The 17,876-nt window shown below is 41.8% G+C and overlaps 1 protein-coding gene across 1 annotated transcript; it reads left to right on the top strand.

The window, feature by feature from the left end:
• Nucleotides 1–129: 129 nt before the first annotated feature.
• On the top strand, nt 130–17,867 carry UBE2L3 (ubiquitin conjugating enzyme E2 L3). The gene is made up of 4 exons (XM_085075868.1): nt 130–273; nt 8,716–8,811; nt 11,948–12,134; nt 15,188–17,867. The coding sequence occupies exons 1-4, from the start codon at nt 247–249 to the stop codon at nt 15,340–15,342; spliced, it is 465 nt and encodes a 154-aa protein (XP_084931994.1). The 5' UTR covers nt 130–246; the 3' UTR covers nt 15,343–17,867.
• Nucleotides 17,868–17,876: the final 9 nt, after the last annotated feature.

The raw sequence follows: 17,876 nt of genomic DNA, 5'->3' as shown, positions 1-17,876 counted from the left end.
CGGGCCGAACCGAGCACAGCCGAGTGAAGCCGAACACAGCCAAGCCGGGCCGAATCGGGCCGGGCAGGTCCGAGCCGAGCACAGCCGAGTCCAGCCGAGCGCAGCCGAGGCGGGCGGTGCGGTCCGAGCCGAGCACAGCCGAGCGCAGCGCAGGCCCCGCCCCGCCCGCGCGCCGCCCCAGGAAGCGCAGGGCTTAGCGGCCGGCCCGCGCCGCGATGCATTGTGGGGTGCAGCAGCAGAGCCAAGATGGCGGCCAGCAGGAGGCTGATGAAGGTAACAGCGCCGGGCAGGGCCGCCGGGCGGGCGGGCCCGGCTCCCGCGGCTGCTCCTCCGCCCCGGCCCCCTCCCGCAGCGCGGGGCCGCCTCCCCCGCCGCGCCCCGGCGAGGCGGCCTCCTCCGCGCTCCTCGGCGGCGCCCCGCGCCCGAGCGGCCGGAGCGGGAGCAGCCGGCACTCGGGCCGCGGCCGTGAGGGGCCGCGCCGCACCCCCTGGCCGCCGCCCCGCGCTCCGGCGGCGCCCCGCGGGCCCGGCTGCCGAATGGGGCTGGGCGGGGGCGCCGGGCGGGCGCTGCGGGCCGCCCCGACCCCCTCCCTCGGGGGGCTCCAGGGTGACTAAGCAAAGAGGAAGGCACGGGGGGAAGGAAACGCCGCCGCCCGGAGCCGGGGCATCCCCGGGGCGGCGGGAGGGCTCGGCGGCCCTGCCGGGGTAGAGCTCGGCGGGGAAGCGCCCTCTCCTCCCTCCCTCCCTGCGGGGAGGGGTTCGCCGCTCCCCCGCGCTCGCCCCGGTGAGAAACCGTCCCCAGACAGCCAGGGATAAAATTATTTCGTTTGCGTTGTTTCGGAGAGTAACCTCTTCCTTGTATGAGTAAGAGGTTTATCACACAGAAACACGGACCTGGGTTCAGAAGTTTCTTCATTCGCTGCGGACGTGGTAATGTTTTTGTCTTCACTTTTATTTCTTCTGAACCGCGGATGACACTGGGAAATGGAAACTCGGCCCCAGTTGGGCTTTAACCAAGAGCACGTATAGTTTATGGTGAAATACCACTAGGGATTGTTTCTCGTTATTTTCTTAGGGAAAGAAGGTACTTCTTAGAAGGAAAATGGTAACCATTGCCCCCAAAGCACACAAATTTATTTTATGTGCTGTATGTAATTGCCAATTAACATCACAAACTGTAAGCAGTGAGGTTTGCCTAGGACATGCATACATAGTGACATAAAATTTATTCATCTGTGAAATGCTGTGGCGGTACCCACCAGGATTTGCGTGCAAAGTGCCTGTGAGGAAATCAATGAACTTTACAGGGCAGTCCTGGGAAATGGAAGGGAAAGACCCTGTAAGTGTGGAGTGATGTTTCAGCCTTATTAACAAACCTGCTCCTCTGGGGTGCAGAGTAAGCCTGCACTAGGATTTGACGGATACTTGGGTGATTCTGGTGAACTTAATCCTTTAATACCAGTTCTACAGCTGGCTTCAAGGACGTGGACCCCCAGTAGGGCTGGGATTTCACCAGGACATGCTCATGACATATCCTGAAGTTGCATTTCCTTAACGGTGCAGATACATAAATAACCATTATAACTCAGTTATTTTGGAAGAAAGCAGTAGCTCAGCAGTGCTTCAATAAGGCTCATTTTGTTGGTTTAAATCTCCTGTGGAGCATTTAAAAATTAAATAGTAGATACCTTGTGTGCAGTGTCATTCATGTATATTAAAAATCAGTAGGCATAAACCTTTAATTGTCCTTAAGGATCCTGGTGAGATGGAATTAATTTTTTATTTCATTTTTGATAGCTGCTATATTTTGTCAGGGCTTTAGTATCATAATCAATATGTCTGTTGCTTTATACTCAAATAGGGTTCCCCTTAGTTTCAGATATAAAATTAAATGGTTGCTTACTATTTTTGTAAGACAGCTGTTCTGCCTGTTCTGAAAAAAATACATTAATTGTTCAAAAGCACATCACTACTACTCTGGTAGGAATAATATATATTTTCAATTTTTTAAAAAATTTAGAATAGAAAATAAATCTGAAAGGCAAGAAAAATTGTTCTTAATATTTTCCGTGCCTCTTGCTTTTCAGCCCCCCTCCTCATTTTCACTACACTTCTGAAACATTAGTTCTTCAGTCTTTTACAACAATGCAATAAGAAGGAGTTTTGATAATGTGGCCTTATTTTCTAGAAAATTGGTGGGGCAGTTTTTCTCAGAGGGAGTGGTGTGGAAGGGAATGAGACATTGATAACTTACCTCTTCTATTTTCACTTTTGTTTTTATTGCCTAATACATGTGGGTTGTTCACGTTGTGTGTGGTTTTTGTGCAGTTCAAGAGCTGTGAGATGCTCTGTCACACAACTTGCAGAGGCTGTTAAAAAAGCAGCTCCCTTCCTGCTCTGGGGAGTCGAGTCAGCCCAAATGGCTCTGGTTTTGCCATTCATCTCCGTAGGAACAAAGTAGAGCTCTCGTAGGGATGATGTCATCGGGATTGCTGCAGCATGATGTTGTGAAGGTCCAAACTCGCATGTCTGTCACCTAATAGCACTGCTGAAGTCCCAAATTCACAGGTCCACTTTGATTTAAAGTCTGTCACTGTTGAAGTTTTGCAATTGGGAAGTCTTTTGGGCGTCTTTGTCAGCATCTTGGAATTATGAGTGATTATAACTAAAGGAAATAGGGTTTTTCACTGTGTCACTCAATTATCTTTAAAATAATTTAGCATAAGCGGTAGCTGTCTTTTCTTTAAGCTAAATATCAACTTTGTCTTTGATGAATGAGCCTAAACCTTAAGCCTTTTATAGTTACATAAAATTAAGCAATTCCTATTTCCTTAAGGTCTTGCCAACATTTTGAAGTACTGCATTTTTTCTGGACTCAAGTCATGCATCATAGTTATTCATATTAATCATCATGGCTCAAAGAGGCTGGATGTAGTACATCCATAATAATACACTGTCTGCCTGTAGAAAACTGGGAATCGTTTCCACTGTCCAAGTGGGAATGGATGCCCTTTTCCAACTGAGGGAGCCACTTGCATTTTCAGTTCACAAACCTCTGTGAAAGAAGCATTACAAATTTTGCCATTGTACTTGGACCTTTGAATTTTAAATATGAATTCAAGTTATAAAGAGAGCAAGACTGACTTGTTATCTGAGGGTGTGTTTGAGCAAATCACATTCCCTAGGCCGAAGACCTTTTTTATGGCCTCTTTTTGCCAAGCTTTGTGCCATCAAATAGTGCCACCTAACTGAAGTCTTCTCCACTGATTCACAGTAGCTCTGTGGAGGTGTGCCATCCAGGAGCACACCTAGCTTAGCAAAAATGCAAAATAAACATGGCTAATGACTCATATTCCAGTGCCATCTGAGGTGGAGGTTTGATCTGTGAGCCACCATTACACCTCTTCAGAGAGTCCCAGTTGTTGAATCCTGACTCCTTGAGAAATGTGAGCTGTGGGAATAAAGTAGTCTTTGTCAAGGATGTGGTGTTGTGGACAGTTTCTCAGAGTTAAAACAGGCAAATATGGAGTGATTATATTTAGGAAAGGATCTAAGGCTTCTCTTTTAAGGGGAGTACTGGGCTTCATGGCCCTTTCTGATAGAAAGGAAATTGTCTCCAGAGCTGTAGGATGGGGAACATGGATCTCCTGGAGACATGCCAGAGACTTCAAGGAAAGGCTTTGCACAGTTGCCACCTACTGCTGTAAAACAAGCCATTTTCCATGCTGGATCTGTAGCTAAATGCTGTGTGGAGGGGTGGTGGGGAGTTGTAGAGGGAAGGCTGTTGTGGTGCTGGATACTCACAGTACCTGCAGGTGTAGTCACGAGTGGGGCTGAGCTGCACCTCCCACAGGGTGTTTGGGTGCTGCTGGAGAAGGCTGTGCTGCCCCAGGTGTGGAGCTCTGCCCTTCCATGGGATGGAGCTCAGCTGTCTGTAGGATCCATGCTTTGGTTTCTTTCTGCTTCTTAGAGGTTCAAAAGTATCTTTAGTGTTAGAAATTGAAAATTAACTTGAAGAGTAAATAACACTTCACACATGAAGTGAGATACATAGACAATTATTTTAATTTTATTGTTTTTACTCTACTTCCATAGTTGCATAGTCAAACATTTATGCAACTGTTGAACTCCATGATAAAACACAAACATGGGACCACACCCAGGTAGGTGGCCTGCAATCTCCAGGATGCTGTGGTCCTGTGAACACTACAGTGCTCCCATATAAAGGGGTTTTAAACAACTCTGATCCTTGAAAAATAATTCTAAATCGATCCAAACTTCAGTTCTTAGTAACAAGGGAAATATGGTTTTGAGCAACATATGATTGTCCTTAGGCAGAAGTGAAAATATTGATTCATTTTCCCTTTTTGAAACTGAGAATTGAAAAAAGGATTTTTAATCAAACGAAAATACTTTGCCAAAAAGTAGAATTTCTCAGTCAGTAAGATGTGAGTGTATAGGGTTGTAATGTTGCAGAGGAAGCTTACTGCTGTTTCTTGTAAGAACTAAATTCTATTTGGGTTTTTTGTTGGATTTGTGATAGGTGTTGTTTTTTATGTGTGTGGTAGAATCAGATTTTAAGGTGTTTTGACACTTCTCTGTACTGTAAATTCAGAAACTGAAACTGGCCAGTTCCTGATCAGTGTTTTGGAGCCTGTTTGACTTACAGGAATTTTTAAGAGAATGTATTTATTCATAAACATGTAAATATAAGTTGTAATCATGCTTTAGAGTTATTTCAATAGACTTTTGTTTTTATTTGTGAATTTAATAGCACTTTGGGCTTGATGCAGAAGTCAGTATGAGCTCTTACACTTATTCCCATATTCCAGCATTACACTCTTACAAGTATTTGCCTTCACTGCATTTTCCTATCTGGCTTGGGTTTTTAGAGAAGTCCCAAAACTTGAAAAATGCACAGACAAAACAATTGCAGGCTTTTTGAAAGACTTAGCTACATTTTAAGCTGATGCTGTTTTTCTTTCCAGTTTCAAACGTTTATTTTTTTTATTTGAACAGCGCAAATGATTATACAGAATTGAAAATGACAATTTTAAACCTTTAATGATCATATATGAGAGGTAGTATGTACTTTCATGACTACCTTCAGCCTTATACACTTGACGATTAGGTACCACCTCTGAAACAATGTTTTCTCCATTTCATGTGCTGTGTATAACATTTCGTGTGAACATTTCCAAATTACAAACATCATCTCTCAAGAGAGCCCCATAAAGTAAGACATTTCAGTTTTTCAAGTGGGGAAACCGATGCAGCAAGGTCACATGCAAGGTTGATAACAGAGTGGGGAATGAAGGCTGATTGAAATTCTTACTGCAGTCATCTAACCTTTAGTTACGCTCCTCCTGTGCTCCTTTAATTATGTTACTTGACAAAATTAAGGGGTGGAGGACAAGAAAAGGAATTAATCTATTTACTGTCTGCCTAGACTCGTAAGTAAGTATTACTTTGAAATAAACATCTGAACTGTATCCTTTTACCTCATAAAGTAGTTTCTGTCCCTTTGGAGTTGCTCAAGCCCACGTTAAATGTATTGTTAGCTTTTAATCTGTGCTGCTTGAAAGTATTTAGTAGCTCATTCACTTTTTTAACAGTACTTTTATACTGCAGTTGTGTCTGCCTCCATAGCCCTGAGGCAGTTAGATCTTCATTATGGGTTTTGGCAGTTGCCAGAAGAAAAAAACCAAAACAGCCTCCCCTCACACCCTTAAATTGTGAATGGTGAAGCTCTTACCACTCCTGAAAGCACGACTTGGGTAGTGTTACATTGCAGTAGTGGGGACAGTAGTGGGAAAAAAGCTGTTTGTAAAGAACTCCAGCAGGGCCTTGATTCATTTGGAGTGATATATGAAGTCTGAAACACTTCTCGTATGAGCAAAGTAATTTCTAGTATAAATTGCAGTCTGTCTAAGCCCATGGTTGAGGTGCGTGCCCGGCTAAGGTGGCTTGATTGTCCCTGACCTCTGCAGAGCTGCCTGCGTGTGAGGCACGGAACTGCCAGCTTTATCCCTGGCTGTCCCTCGCTCAGCTGTCAGCTCCTCCCGCAGGAGAAGGGCAGGCTACAGGCCTGACACACTCCAGGAATTTACCACGGTTTTGGTTTTGGAATTGGTTTCCTGCAAAGGCCTCACATGGCAGTTTAAAGAGGAAAATAGCCTGAATAATTTTTGTCTAGTTCTTTACTGCCTCTGGACTGTTTAATTCCCTCTCTCATGTAGTGGACTTGAGGAAAAGTGGGGAAGAGTTTGCATATTTATTTTCATCTTTTCATTGATTGCATACAAAGTTTTACAATTTTATCACGATCTCTGTATGGGATTTTTACATTTCTTAATTCAGCATCCATTTTTTTAACCTAAATCTAACTATAAAATGTAGGTGTTTAATTTTCCAGAAATGTGAAGCCATGCTTTTCTAATTTGTTTTATTAGCTTAATAACATACCTGAATTATAGAGTCATAGTCCTCCCTTTTTTTGCATCTGGACAGTTGTTCTCTGGGTGAGCAGCAGTGTAATGTGATTATCTGAACCTGGGACAAAAACTCCTGCATGGAAGCTGCAGTCCCACTGGACATAGTGGGAGAGATTTCTGTCATATGCATAATGTTTTTAATATAGTAACTAGAAAATAGTCTAAACCCTATTTCCTTGCCTTGTTTTAGAGTGAAGGCACTTGTGATGATGCACATTTATTCATGCTTAAGTGCCTACTGCTTAATTAGCTTGTTTTGTTCCCAGTGTTTGATGTGTTGCATTTAGTGTGGAATGGAATTTATCCTTTTACATGCTGTGGAGCAGTGATTTGCCAGGACTTCACAGTTCTGTATGTGATGGGAGTGAGCAGCAAAACTCAGTTCAGAGCAAGTTACTCCCCTGACCCTGTCAGGGCAGAGTCAGCCTGGGATCCATCCGGCTCTCCCTGAGCTGCTGCTTTGTGCAGGAGCACTCAAAGTAAGGCACTGTGGGGATTTGCACTTTGAGTGATGGTAAAGCACCTCTTAGAGCTGCAATCATAAAGGTTATTTTCTTTGGAATATTTTGGTTTGCTCTCTATCCCTATAAATACGCTTCATGGGATTATTTTTGGGGGGTTTATGTTTTCCTGCTTTAAGGAAATTGGATAATCCTCTTAGCTCTCTTAAAAAAACACCCAAACTGTCTGTGACATTGCATAAATCGAGCAGCAGTGGAATTTGGGGATTAATCCGTGGATCTAGTCTAAATAGTCAGTGTTAGTGCCATGAAGATAGTATTAGGCATCAATTCAGTATCCAAGACTCCAAGGTTAAACTTCTGTGTTCAGAGTACACTCTTGCTTTAGGAGGTGCAGTGGGTAGCAATATAAATGTTCATTTTCTGATATGTGGCTCTCGTGATTTTTGTTTCATGTGCATTTGGAATTCTCCTTTTCCCTCTGGATTTGTATTTTATCATGATGCTGAATTTATGCAAGAGGTTACTGCAAGTATTAAATCTTGTCGGTCAAATGCAGAAAGGTTTGATCCAAGATGAACATAGAGCTATTTTGGAAAACCTAAACATGGACAGTACAGCACTTGTAGAAGGAAAACTGGTGGGTTTTGTTTTTCAGTGTGTAGGGCCTTTGCTTGTAATTGGTTGGTTTATCATAATTATATCCAGCCTAATTTTGCAAGACGCCTAATTTTGCACCCAGTGCAGAGCTGAGCCCTGTCAGAGCACACCAGTGCTGCTGTATAAGCAACATTTTTCCTAACCTATGCAGCCACCAGGTATGTGCTGCAGTTCTGAAAGCACTGGGAAACTTTTATGTTTTGCTGTGGATAACTTTTGAATTTGTATTTGGTTAAATTCTCTTTAAAGATAAAACTGCAGAGTTCAACAGCAAAGGACTGTAATTGTTGTGGGGGAAATGAAAGTGGAACCTTGAGGTGTCTCTTTTTAGATCTTATGAAATACTCCAGGAAACAGTCCCTACAGCAGAGCTTGTATGTAATTTTAAATATAAAAATGCTGAAATACTTGTTTTGGTGATACCTGGTTCGCTAACTGATTAAAAATAGTTTGACTGGTGCAGAAAGATAACCTTGTTCAAGACTGACACAGCTTTAAAGAGAGAAATCTTAATGTGTACTGTAAGCTTTGAGGTACTAAACAGAGAGAAAGCTGAATCTTTTCAAGTTACTGGTCTAAACAAGGCTTGTTTGGCTTAGATTGCTGGGTTTCTGGGTTTGGATCAATTTAAGCTGGTCATGCAGGAATTTGTTCATTTTCAGATGAAATAATTGGCCTGTTCAGTGATTTTATCCCTGTTTAAAACTGTTACGAAATAGTTCTTCCAAATCACCATTCTCTTTCAGAAAAAGTCCTAAGATGCATTTTATTTCTGCACCTCACAGTATTATCAATGGTCTGTGATCAAAAGCACTGATTTACATCTGAGATAGAAAAACATTTTTAAATGTCCTTTTTTATACCTTATGCTTCATTGTGTCTATAACGATGTTAATAACAAGCCATTTTGTGGGTTTTCTCACATATCAAAAAATAAGGGGTTTAATATCTCAGAGAATTTTACTCTTTACAGGTGCAAAATTTTACTTCCTATTTCTTAAAGAAACCCTCAGTGACCTTTAAGCATTTTGAAAAATAAATGTGAGAATCTTGCTTAATACAGCTATTAACTTACACTTACCGCTTTGCTTTGCTTTTCAGGAGCTTGAAGAAATCCGCAAATGTGGAATGAAAAACTTCCGTAATATCCAGGTTGATGAAGCTAATTTATTGACCTGGCAAGGGCTTATTGTTCCTGTGAGTATAGACTATTCCTTATGAGCTTTAAAATAAAATGAGGATCATTTGTATCTCATAAATTCACAGCTCAGTAGTACTGCTGGTGACCATGAAATAATTCAATATTGTGGGCCTGGTCTGACACATGGCTGGAGCTCAGTGGTGGCCCTGGGCTGCTGGGAGAGGTGTTGGAAGGGGGAAGCAAATGAAGTTTGGGTTTACATTAAGCTTAAAGTACAAAATCTACATGATCATAGGAAAAAGAAAGGAAATATTAAATACTTTTACTCCTTAATATGTTTTTTTTTAATTTACTGCATTTATTATTATGATAAAATTGAGTATTGGGAAAAATTTGATGCAAGGAAAAGGTTTAGATTTTCAGAAGTGAGCTCTTTAAAAGAAAGAAGTATCTTTATTTAGGCATGTTAGTGCCAGAATAAACCTATTTAACTTAATTTTTTTAAAGCACTGCAGTCTTCTAATAGAATGTTTAATCTATGTAGATAACCCTTTTATTAATCAAAAAGAGAGGGATTTGTTACTAAGGGGAAAGCAGGAAACATGGTATGTTGGCTTCTTGGTTGAAAGTCACTGGGATTTTCACCTCTTGTATTTCCCACTGCTATGGCCCATAGCAGTGGGAAGTGACTCCCTTGGTTCTAAGAGCTATTTTTAGTCTGCAGCAATGGGGTTGGGCCACTGGGGCTGCAGTTGTGCTTTTCTGTGGGTGCTACCAAAAAACCTCCCCAAGCAGTGTAAGTCTGTCTTTTATTGTATGAGTAAGACTTGGAGACATCTCTGTAGCAGTGCCTCTGCCTCGTTAGTCAGAGGCTGTTCTGAGTTCACACGGCACAGGCTGAGGTAATGGCTGGGCCTTTGCACTTTAAATGCTGTGGAATACATTAAGTTTACTGTTTACTTCTGTGCCTGCAAGTGATTCCTTGGAGTGGCTGGCACTACTCTTGCAAACAAAGCAGGCGGGATCTGACACTGAAATCTGACAGAGCTGAGGAGCAACCTGCTTTCATCAGCCACTCTGCTGTTTGTGGTTTGTGTGTAACAGTTTAGTGCTTTGATAATGCTTTGAAGCAATGGTGTTGTGATAATACTTTGAAGCAATAAGGTTGGTAAATATGATTAATAAAGCAAAACACAAAAATACTTGCTTATTCCTGTTAAGGTTAGGAATGTGTGGTGTACAGCAGCTATTTTTAACAGTTTCTGCTCACCAGAGGATGAACGTGGTGTTTGCTTTGCAAAGCTTTGCAACGTCACAAGTGTTTGTTTAAATGTTGATGCAGTGAACTGTGCTCCAGACCTGCCTTTGGTCTGTAATATGCGCTGTTACAGGGGAAATAGCCTCAAATTCACTGCTGGTATAGTTAAGAGGGAATTTTGTAATGAAATTGTGCTTCCTATAGTAATTTAAAATGTGTTGTCTGTGCTCAGAGAGTAATATATGTTTTTATTCTGAGGATATGCTATAGATGTCTTAGTGCTACTGTCTCTTTAGCTATTTTGTGTCCTGTGAGTGGCCAAGGTACACTGTTTATTTGATTTCAACGTCAGAACAAGACTATCTATCCCAGGCTCCTTGTTCTTGTAAGAGGGTACATTGGTGTACCATGAACTGAAATTCACTTAATCAAATGAATTTCATTTAATCAAAACTGTCGATGGACAAATTCTGCAGAGCAAAAATACTCCAACTGCATGCAAGTCATGTTTCAGAATTTAAAATTCTATTTTTCCTGTCACTGTCAAAATAAATACTACAAATAATTGGAAATTAATTGCTTGAATACTGTCTTTACATCTTTGGCTCAATGTGTTGGTGAGGTACAGCAAAGAAAATGGATGTTTTTAAGGCAGGTCATTTCCCGTGTCAGTTCACTGAACGTCCTCACAAATTACAGCATGTGATGGAGGCAAGAACAATTGAGCTGTGGGGGAAGAGGGCAGTGACTGCCTAAGTTGTCACCACCACCTCAAGTTATTAGTTAAACTTCCAAAGCTTCTAGGATTGCTTGGGTAAAAAGTGATTTTAAAGCTGCTGTAGTTGCCTCTCCGCAGCTGCAGAAACTGTGCTGTATTTCTTACAAATGCACAACCAGATTCTCCACATGGAGGAGCCCAAAATTAAATGTTTGCTGTTGACTAATATATTAATAGAATGTTCTCCACCCCCAACTATTGGTAAATCCTGGAGTGTGATTGATTGCAGGGAATGGTCTGGTTGTTAATGAAGAATGTGTATGATTATACTTTACACCAACTGAAAACTCTCATCCTTTGATTCTTGTTCCCAGAGTGTTTGGAAAGGCTTCATTCCATAGTTACTGTTTTCAGTGCAGAACTGTGTTTTCATAGGCTTTAAATTAGCAATGCTTTATTTTTGTTCTGCCTCTTCTGTGCAGTATCTGAAGCAGTATCAATAGTCTAACACGTTTAAGTGAAATTCTGGGCATTGTTTTTCTGTTTCAGCATGAAGAACTGCTTTGCTCACTTCACAGTTCTCTCATCCTGCTCCTTCAAAACTGATCTGATAAGAGTGGGTGCTAAAACTGCATACAAATTCAGAATGTTCTCATCAGCAAACACAGTGAATATCTATCTTTAGTACCAATGAATGCTCAGCAGATTTTTGTGTAGTCAGCACAAAAACATTCTCGGAACATTTAGGGAGATCTGACAAATCAAATTACTTTGCTGTTCATGCCACAATGTTGTGAGACACACAAAATAACTGTGTTCAGAAACCCATTTCCCTTGTCAGGCCTCCTGTTTGTGTCTTGGAAAGCGTTTACTATATTTTTTGAAACACAAAGCTGGGAATAAAATCACCTACTAGACAGGGCCTTGAGTTGGAAGTTAATGGAGTTGGATGCTTTCTTACCAACAGAAATGTCAGCCAGCTGTAGGACAATGGCAACCTGCTTTTTCCAGGGTAGGTGCAAACGTGCAGGTTGTATTGCCTCTCCCCAAATACGTTTTGATGTTTCCTGACACATAAACCTGGCAGAAGTGTTGGTAGAGGTCTTTCAAAGAGGTCATTCAGGAGATCAAAGAAATCCAAGTATGTACCATGCTGTTTTTCGCTTGTATCTATTAGCATGTGCCACATTCTTGACATTCTGCCTTCTTGTTGCAGGACAATCCTCCATATGATAAAGGAGCCTTCAGAATTGAAATCAACTTCCCAGCAGAATATCCATTCAAACCTCCTAAGATTACGTTTAAAACAAAGATCTATCACCCTAACATCGATGAAAAGGGGCAGGTTTGTCTGCCAGTAATTAGTGCTGAAAACTGGAAGCCAGCAACCAAAACTGACCAAGGTAGGACTCCATGTGGAGAAAGAACTAGGTATTGAGAAACTTCATAGTATGTTTGAATTTAAAGCTAATACTGTTTCAGCTTGTCAGCTGCCTGTTGCTCTGAGGGCATATTCATTGTAAGGTTTGTGTCATGAATCACGTGTGGTGAGCAGAGTACAGCTCTGGTGGAATCTTGTTTTGTTGCTGGAATGTGAGGTGCTGGCACTGAAGTGACATCTTCACCTCCAGGAAACCACAACACTCCTCATGACTGACGAGTTTATTAAGGAAGTGTCCTCAGAATACTTTTAAATTTTGCTGGTAGTTTGTGTGGGGGTTATTCTGTGTTTCTTTTTAAACTATGACTTCAGAATCCAGAGGTGTTTGGTAAATTACTGGATGTTTGAAAGAAAGAGTCTAAAACCTCAACGCTTTGTATATTTTATAATCTGCCATGTGGTTAAGTGAGTTGAACATATGGCATAAAATATCAAGGGAGTCATAAACAAAATTTGAAATCATAACACAGATTAAGTTGTAGTTCTTAAAAGATCATTGCTGTCAGGCTTACTGTGTAGAGTGTCTTTGGATGAGAATTTAAATATAAGGAAAAGTTTCATCGGGTTCTGTGGCAGTCTTGAGTGGGATATAGGGTTCTTTTCTGTAGCTGTTGCTTTCATTAGTTGTTAGGGTGAGAATTTTGTGTTTTCTGGCAGGTAATGATTAGTTGGATAATAAGCCTCTATTATTATACATATAGAAAGCAAACATCCATGCAAAAAAAATGTTTATTTTAAGAGTATTAATTCAAATGAGTAGCAGATTAGGGCAGTGCTAGAGCTTCAGTGACACTGAAGTATCTTGCTCCATAGGAGAAAGTATTTCTCTCCTCCAGGCTCTTCTTCAAGGTTGTTTTCACATGATCTGTGTTCCTGAGAGGAAACAATGCTATACTTAAGATTTCATTTTTCTGTGCACTCCTGCATGCTAATGAAAGGACTTCCAGTTGTGTGATCTTGACCAAAGACAAACAGGAAAATTCCTGTCACTGTTTTAGAAGAGACAAAGCAGTTGAATGTTGGTGAAAATGGAGGTGGCAGCAAAAAGAACCTGTGAAATAGGATGGCCAAGATCTTAGATTTGTTGTAGATTTTCCCTGATTATACAGGACAAAGATCCTTGGGAGAGAGGAGATGGAAACAATGTGTGGAAGGTTTCTGTTAACACCTGAGCAGCTGTCTTGGCCCTATCAGCCTTTTCTATTTAACTGAAAGAATTACATGTCTCTACCCAGCTTGAAAAACAAGCTGTCATTAGCTGGAACTACTGAAGCAGTTGTTTGCATGCAGAAAATAGTGTCTCCCTGAGAAACAGCAATTCCCTTTTTATTTGAGAGAGTGAATAAAAGCTGTGCTAAAATCAGAATTTGGAACCAATCCTGGGTATCAAAATATTGCAAATCTCTCATGATCTGCTCTGTTGTGGTCTTTCATTTGTCTTAATTCTTTCTTCAAGTTGTTTTAATGTCAACATCTGTTTTTACTACAAGGTTGTATGAACCTTTGACAGTGTTACTGCAGACCTGCTTAAATGTCTATTCCTTTTTCTTCAGATTTCTTCTGCACTGAAAAATCGCTCTGAGCTTTTCTTAATGAAATAATGTGACACTATTAGTACAGCATCAAAGTGATTGGTTTTGTTCATGCAGATGTCAAAAAAGTGAAGAGATTAGGTTCATCATAAATCATTAATTTGCCTTTCACATACTAAACGTGCATCTTACTGCTGTACTTTTTATGAATTTATGCTTAAAATTAAAAACAACTGTTATGGCAGGATAGTTTTCAAGTGCTGTGGATATTGAGGCAGCTCCTGTTCTGACAGGCCTGTTTTTTCTGGCTTATACTGTTAAGGTTATTGAACACACATTTTCTCTGCAGTGTTTTTGCATGCTTTGCTCGGTGAGAGGGGATTGTCACTGAGTGTTTCTGCTGGTTTCATAAGCACTCAGCAATGTGGTGGCAGTTGTAAGGACAGCACTGGTGAGTTAAGGAAGCTGGTATCAATTCTACATTCCTTAGATAGTTTGTTGCAGTTTAAACTTGGATTTGTGGTGAGAAACATTCCTGTTCAGCAGTTTAGAGACAGACGTCAGATTTGAGTGTGGCTTTTGAGTATTTGTTTGGAGGTTTGTCCATGGGTGGAAAAGACTGAGATCGATGCCCCAAAAGAAGCCACTCTGGTGTTCCAGCATCAGCTGTAGTGATCAGCATTGTCAGAACTTGCATTCCTGCCCAGGAACACAGACACCTTTGGGAGGCTGGGCAGGGGGACCCTGATCCTTGTGAGCTTCCAGTGGCTGTGAGGATGTGTGAGGAAGATGTAGCAGTAAATATCACTGTGGTATGTGAGGTTGGCTGTGTAAATGTCAGGTGCAGTTCCGTTTCCTGAAGAATGATTTGTCCTCGGGAAGTGACAGGCACATTGGTGGCACTGCTGTGAGCACCTTGCCACTCTCACTCCTTTGTTTGCCCAGTGCATCTCTACTGGTGGCTGCCTTGGGCAGTTGAGAGTAAAGGGAAGACTTGCCTGCTGTTACAGGAGAAGTAAGAATCTTCGGGAAATAGAGCTGGAAAAAAGGGTTTCCAGGAGAGGCTGAATCACAGCTGCATCACTGTGACAGGTGTTGGGAAATGCTTCATGGTGCCAATTCCATCTTTACCCAGTCCCTTTAGTGACCTTGTCTGGGAACTTCGATTCTTTCTCAGCCATAGGAGAGGATTTTAGATGGGATGCCAATTACATGGGAAATCATTTGTAGTGCACTTTGGTCTCTATTCATGTTGATTTTTGTTTACAAATACGATTTTCTGGTGTTCATTCATGGTCATTGAACTAAATCTTGGCATATCACTGCAGCTTACTCATGCCCTGCGCTTGAAAAGGCCCGAGATTTATGGGGATGTATTTAAATGCAGTTAAAGCTCTTTTCTTACAGGGGAATTTTGCTTACATTTTGATTTTGAAAAATTAACCATCTTAGTCTCTGACAGTATTTATACTTCTTTTGACAGTAATCCAGTCCCTCATAGCACTGGTGAATGATCCACAGCCCGAGCACCCCCTCCGGGCTGACCTAGCTGAAGAATACTCTAAGGACCGTAAAAAATTCTGTAAGAACGCTGAAGAGTTTACAAAGAAATATGGTGAAAAGCGACCAGTGGACTAAAATCTGACACAAGTGCTGTCAGCAACCTATGATAGAAGATCGGAGCAGTGCATTTGAGACACCCCGTAAAGCAGGACTCTATGGAAAATTGGCAAGTGCCACCTTTCGGTGTGAACTTGTGGCTGTTACTAACTTTCTACAGTTTTCTTAATCAAAAGTGGGCTAGGTAACCTGTAAAGAAAGGATTAAAATTTAAGATGTTCTAGTTCTGCTTTCTTTGTTTAAAAATCACTGCTTCAATATACTTTAAAGTATGCTGTTTTCTTTTTCTTGTCAGAATTTATCAAAAATATCTTAGACTTATATTCTGCCCTTAAATTGAAAAGGTTGTGGCTGTCATTTCTTATTTTTCCTTGCAGTTCCCACTATCTTGAGTTCATTCATTGAATTTTATCCCCCTCCTCAAAGTGATGTCTTAGGAAAAATATCCCAGTTCTGGCAGAAAATGATTGTTTGGCAGTTTCGTTTACTTTACATTCTAAATGTTGCACTGTGCTTTGTGGGACTTGTTGCAAGTTCCCCTGAACTTCAGTTTGTAACATAATAAACAAAACCCAACCCCACAAAACCAATCAGAAATAATGTCTGGGTCTGATGTAAATCTGGCCATTGTCTATTAAACGGGAAAACCCAAGTTTTTGTGTGTGTCATTGAATTAGAACATGGCTTATGTTCTGCTTTTGGAAAACTTTGAAAAAAAATCTGTAGCAAACAAGTAGTGGAATGTGATTGCAAACTTCCTTCACGTCTATCTTTAATACCTATGCAGAGTAGCGGGAAACATGCACAGAACAACATTGCAACCAGTCCAGGAGAGTTCCAGAAATTGGGGACCAAGAGGTACCAAAGTGACAAACTATCTTTTGAGTTTAAAATCATTATTTTGGAAATGTTAATTTTGAATTCAAGAACTAAATCTGACAGCACTGCTGTCCCCTCTGAATGTTTTCCCTCAGAATGCGTAAGGAACGTGTGTGTTTGTGGGATAGCCCTTGAGCCGTTCCAGCCCCGGCACCACTGCGAGGCCAGGCCTGAGCAATAAGGTGTGACTGAGAGTGCTTGGCTGCTGCTGCTCCTGTGCTCAGCACACGGGGCAGGGGATGTACCGAGTGTTCAGTGGCAGTCGAGCTCCATCAGGCAGAGCCCCGGGGCACTCCTGCGCATGCTGAAGGAAGGAGCCCTTTCTGTTCAGAGCTGAGCCTCCTTTGCCGTGACTCTGCTGCTTCCGCCTGCCTCTCCTCCCTGGCCCAGAGTGTGATCGTAGCTCCACAGTCAAACTGCCACACAGTCAACCTGCTGTCTCCCTTCTCCAGCTGGGGTCTGAGTGAATGGATTCTTTCCAGAAATCCATCGGTATCTGGGAGCACATATAATTTTGATGTGCAGGAAGCTGAGTTAAAAAGCCCCTGACACCTGGGTGGTTGCCTCTCCTCCTAAATTCAGTTTTAATACAGCCTCTGCCTTTGCAACCTGTCAGAACTAGTGTGTCAAGCGGTAGGTCTATCTTGGTTTTAATGTCTTGTGTATTTGCTATTTCCTCATTCATCCCTCCTCTCCAGCTTTCATTTACGATTTAGTGTAAACAATGACAGCCCAGTACCTCACCTCTGTTGAAAGTAAATTTTTTTATAAGTTAGGGAGCTAAGAAATTTTATGTTTAAGTGTTCTTAGACAGATTCTTTGGCAGGTAAATAAAGTTAAACCACATTCACCTTATTTACGGAAACTTGCATTTCCTAAGTGTTTTCAGGCTTGTGAGAGCACTATTACCAAATTTTCACATCTTTGTGTCTTCATTTGCAGAAAGTTGGTACTGATTTTGTTTCGTTCACGCTCACTCGGATTCATAATAAAATAATGCCAAATTATCTGTCAAACCGAAGTGTGTAACTTCTGCATCACCTGAGTCACTGTACCTTTGATCATGTCTGTTGGCATGGAAACTTACCATTCTCTAAATTTTATTTGAAAAACAAACTGTAGCACTAGTTTGCTGCCCTCGTTGCTACTCAATAGTTACTCTGTGGTTGTAAAGCCTCTCAGGTCAAAGACTGCGTCTGTCTGCCTGGCTGTGACCCGGATGCCGTGGAAGGGACGGAGGGGCTGCGTGATTCCAGGAGCTCCGGCAGCGCCGCACCAGCCGTTCCCATTCCAGCTGCAGAGGTCACACAGAAGACAGATCTTGCTATCAGTTCTCTTGGTGTGTTCTTCATAGTCCAACTGCTAAACTGCGAGATGTGTAAACAAAGTGCTGGCGGCATGTCTGGGGCAGCCTCTGAACAAAGGGATCCAGCACCTGTGTGGCTGAAGGCTGAGGAGAAGAAATCCAAGTGCGAAGTCCTATGAAAACTCAGGAAATCAAGCTCTTGTCCTCTCTGGTTCCCTAAGCCATGCTGAATTCTAAATGTGCAGTTGAACATCCACAATAAAAGCAGCGCACTGGTGAAACTACTACACGCAGGAGTACTGGTATAGGCTTTCTGCAAGTCCATTCTGCTACCCTAATAAAAATTGCTCTCAACGGCTTTGTGGCA

The sequence above is a fragment of the Lichenostomus cassidix genome, chromosome 15, assembly GCF_008360975.1.
Source record: "Lichenostomus cassidix isolate B80296 chromosome 15, HeHo_3.0, whole genome shotgun sequence".
Taxonomy (NCBI): Eukaryota; Metazoa; Chordata; class Aves; order Passeriformes; family Meliphagidae; genus Lichenostomus; species Lichenostomus cassidix.
Note: the sequence above shows the minus strand (reverse complement) of the source record. Positions and strands in the feature narration are given on the sequence as shown.

Excerpts from the sequence above, each read along its gene's own strand:
- UBE2L3 (XM_085075868.1), top strand. The coding sequence starts at position 247 with ATGGCGGCCAGCAGGAGGCTGATGAAG. Across the intron at positions 274-8,715 it reads CCAGCAGGAGGCTGATGAAG|GAGCTTGAAGAAATCCGCAA; the intron begins GTAACAGCGCCG and ends TTTGCTTTTCAG. Across the intron at positions 12,135-15,187 it reads AGCAACCAAAACTGACCAAG|TAATCCAGTCCCTCATAGCA; the intron begins GTAGGACTCCAT and ends TTCTTTTGACAG.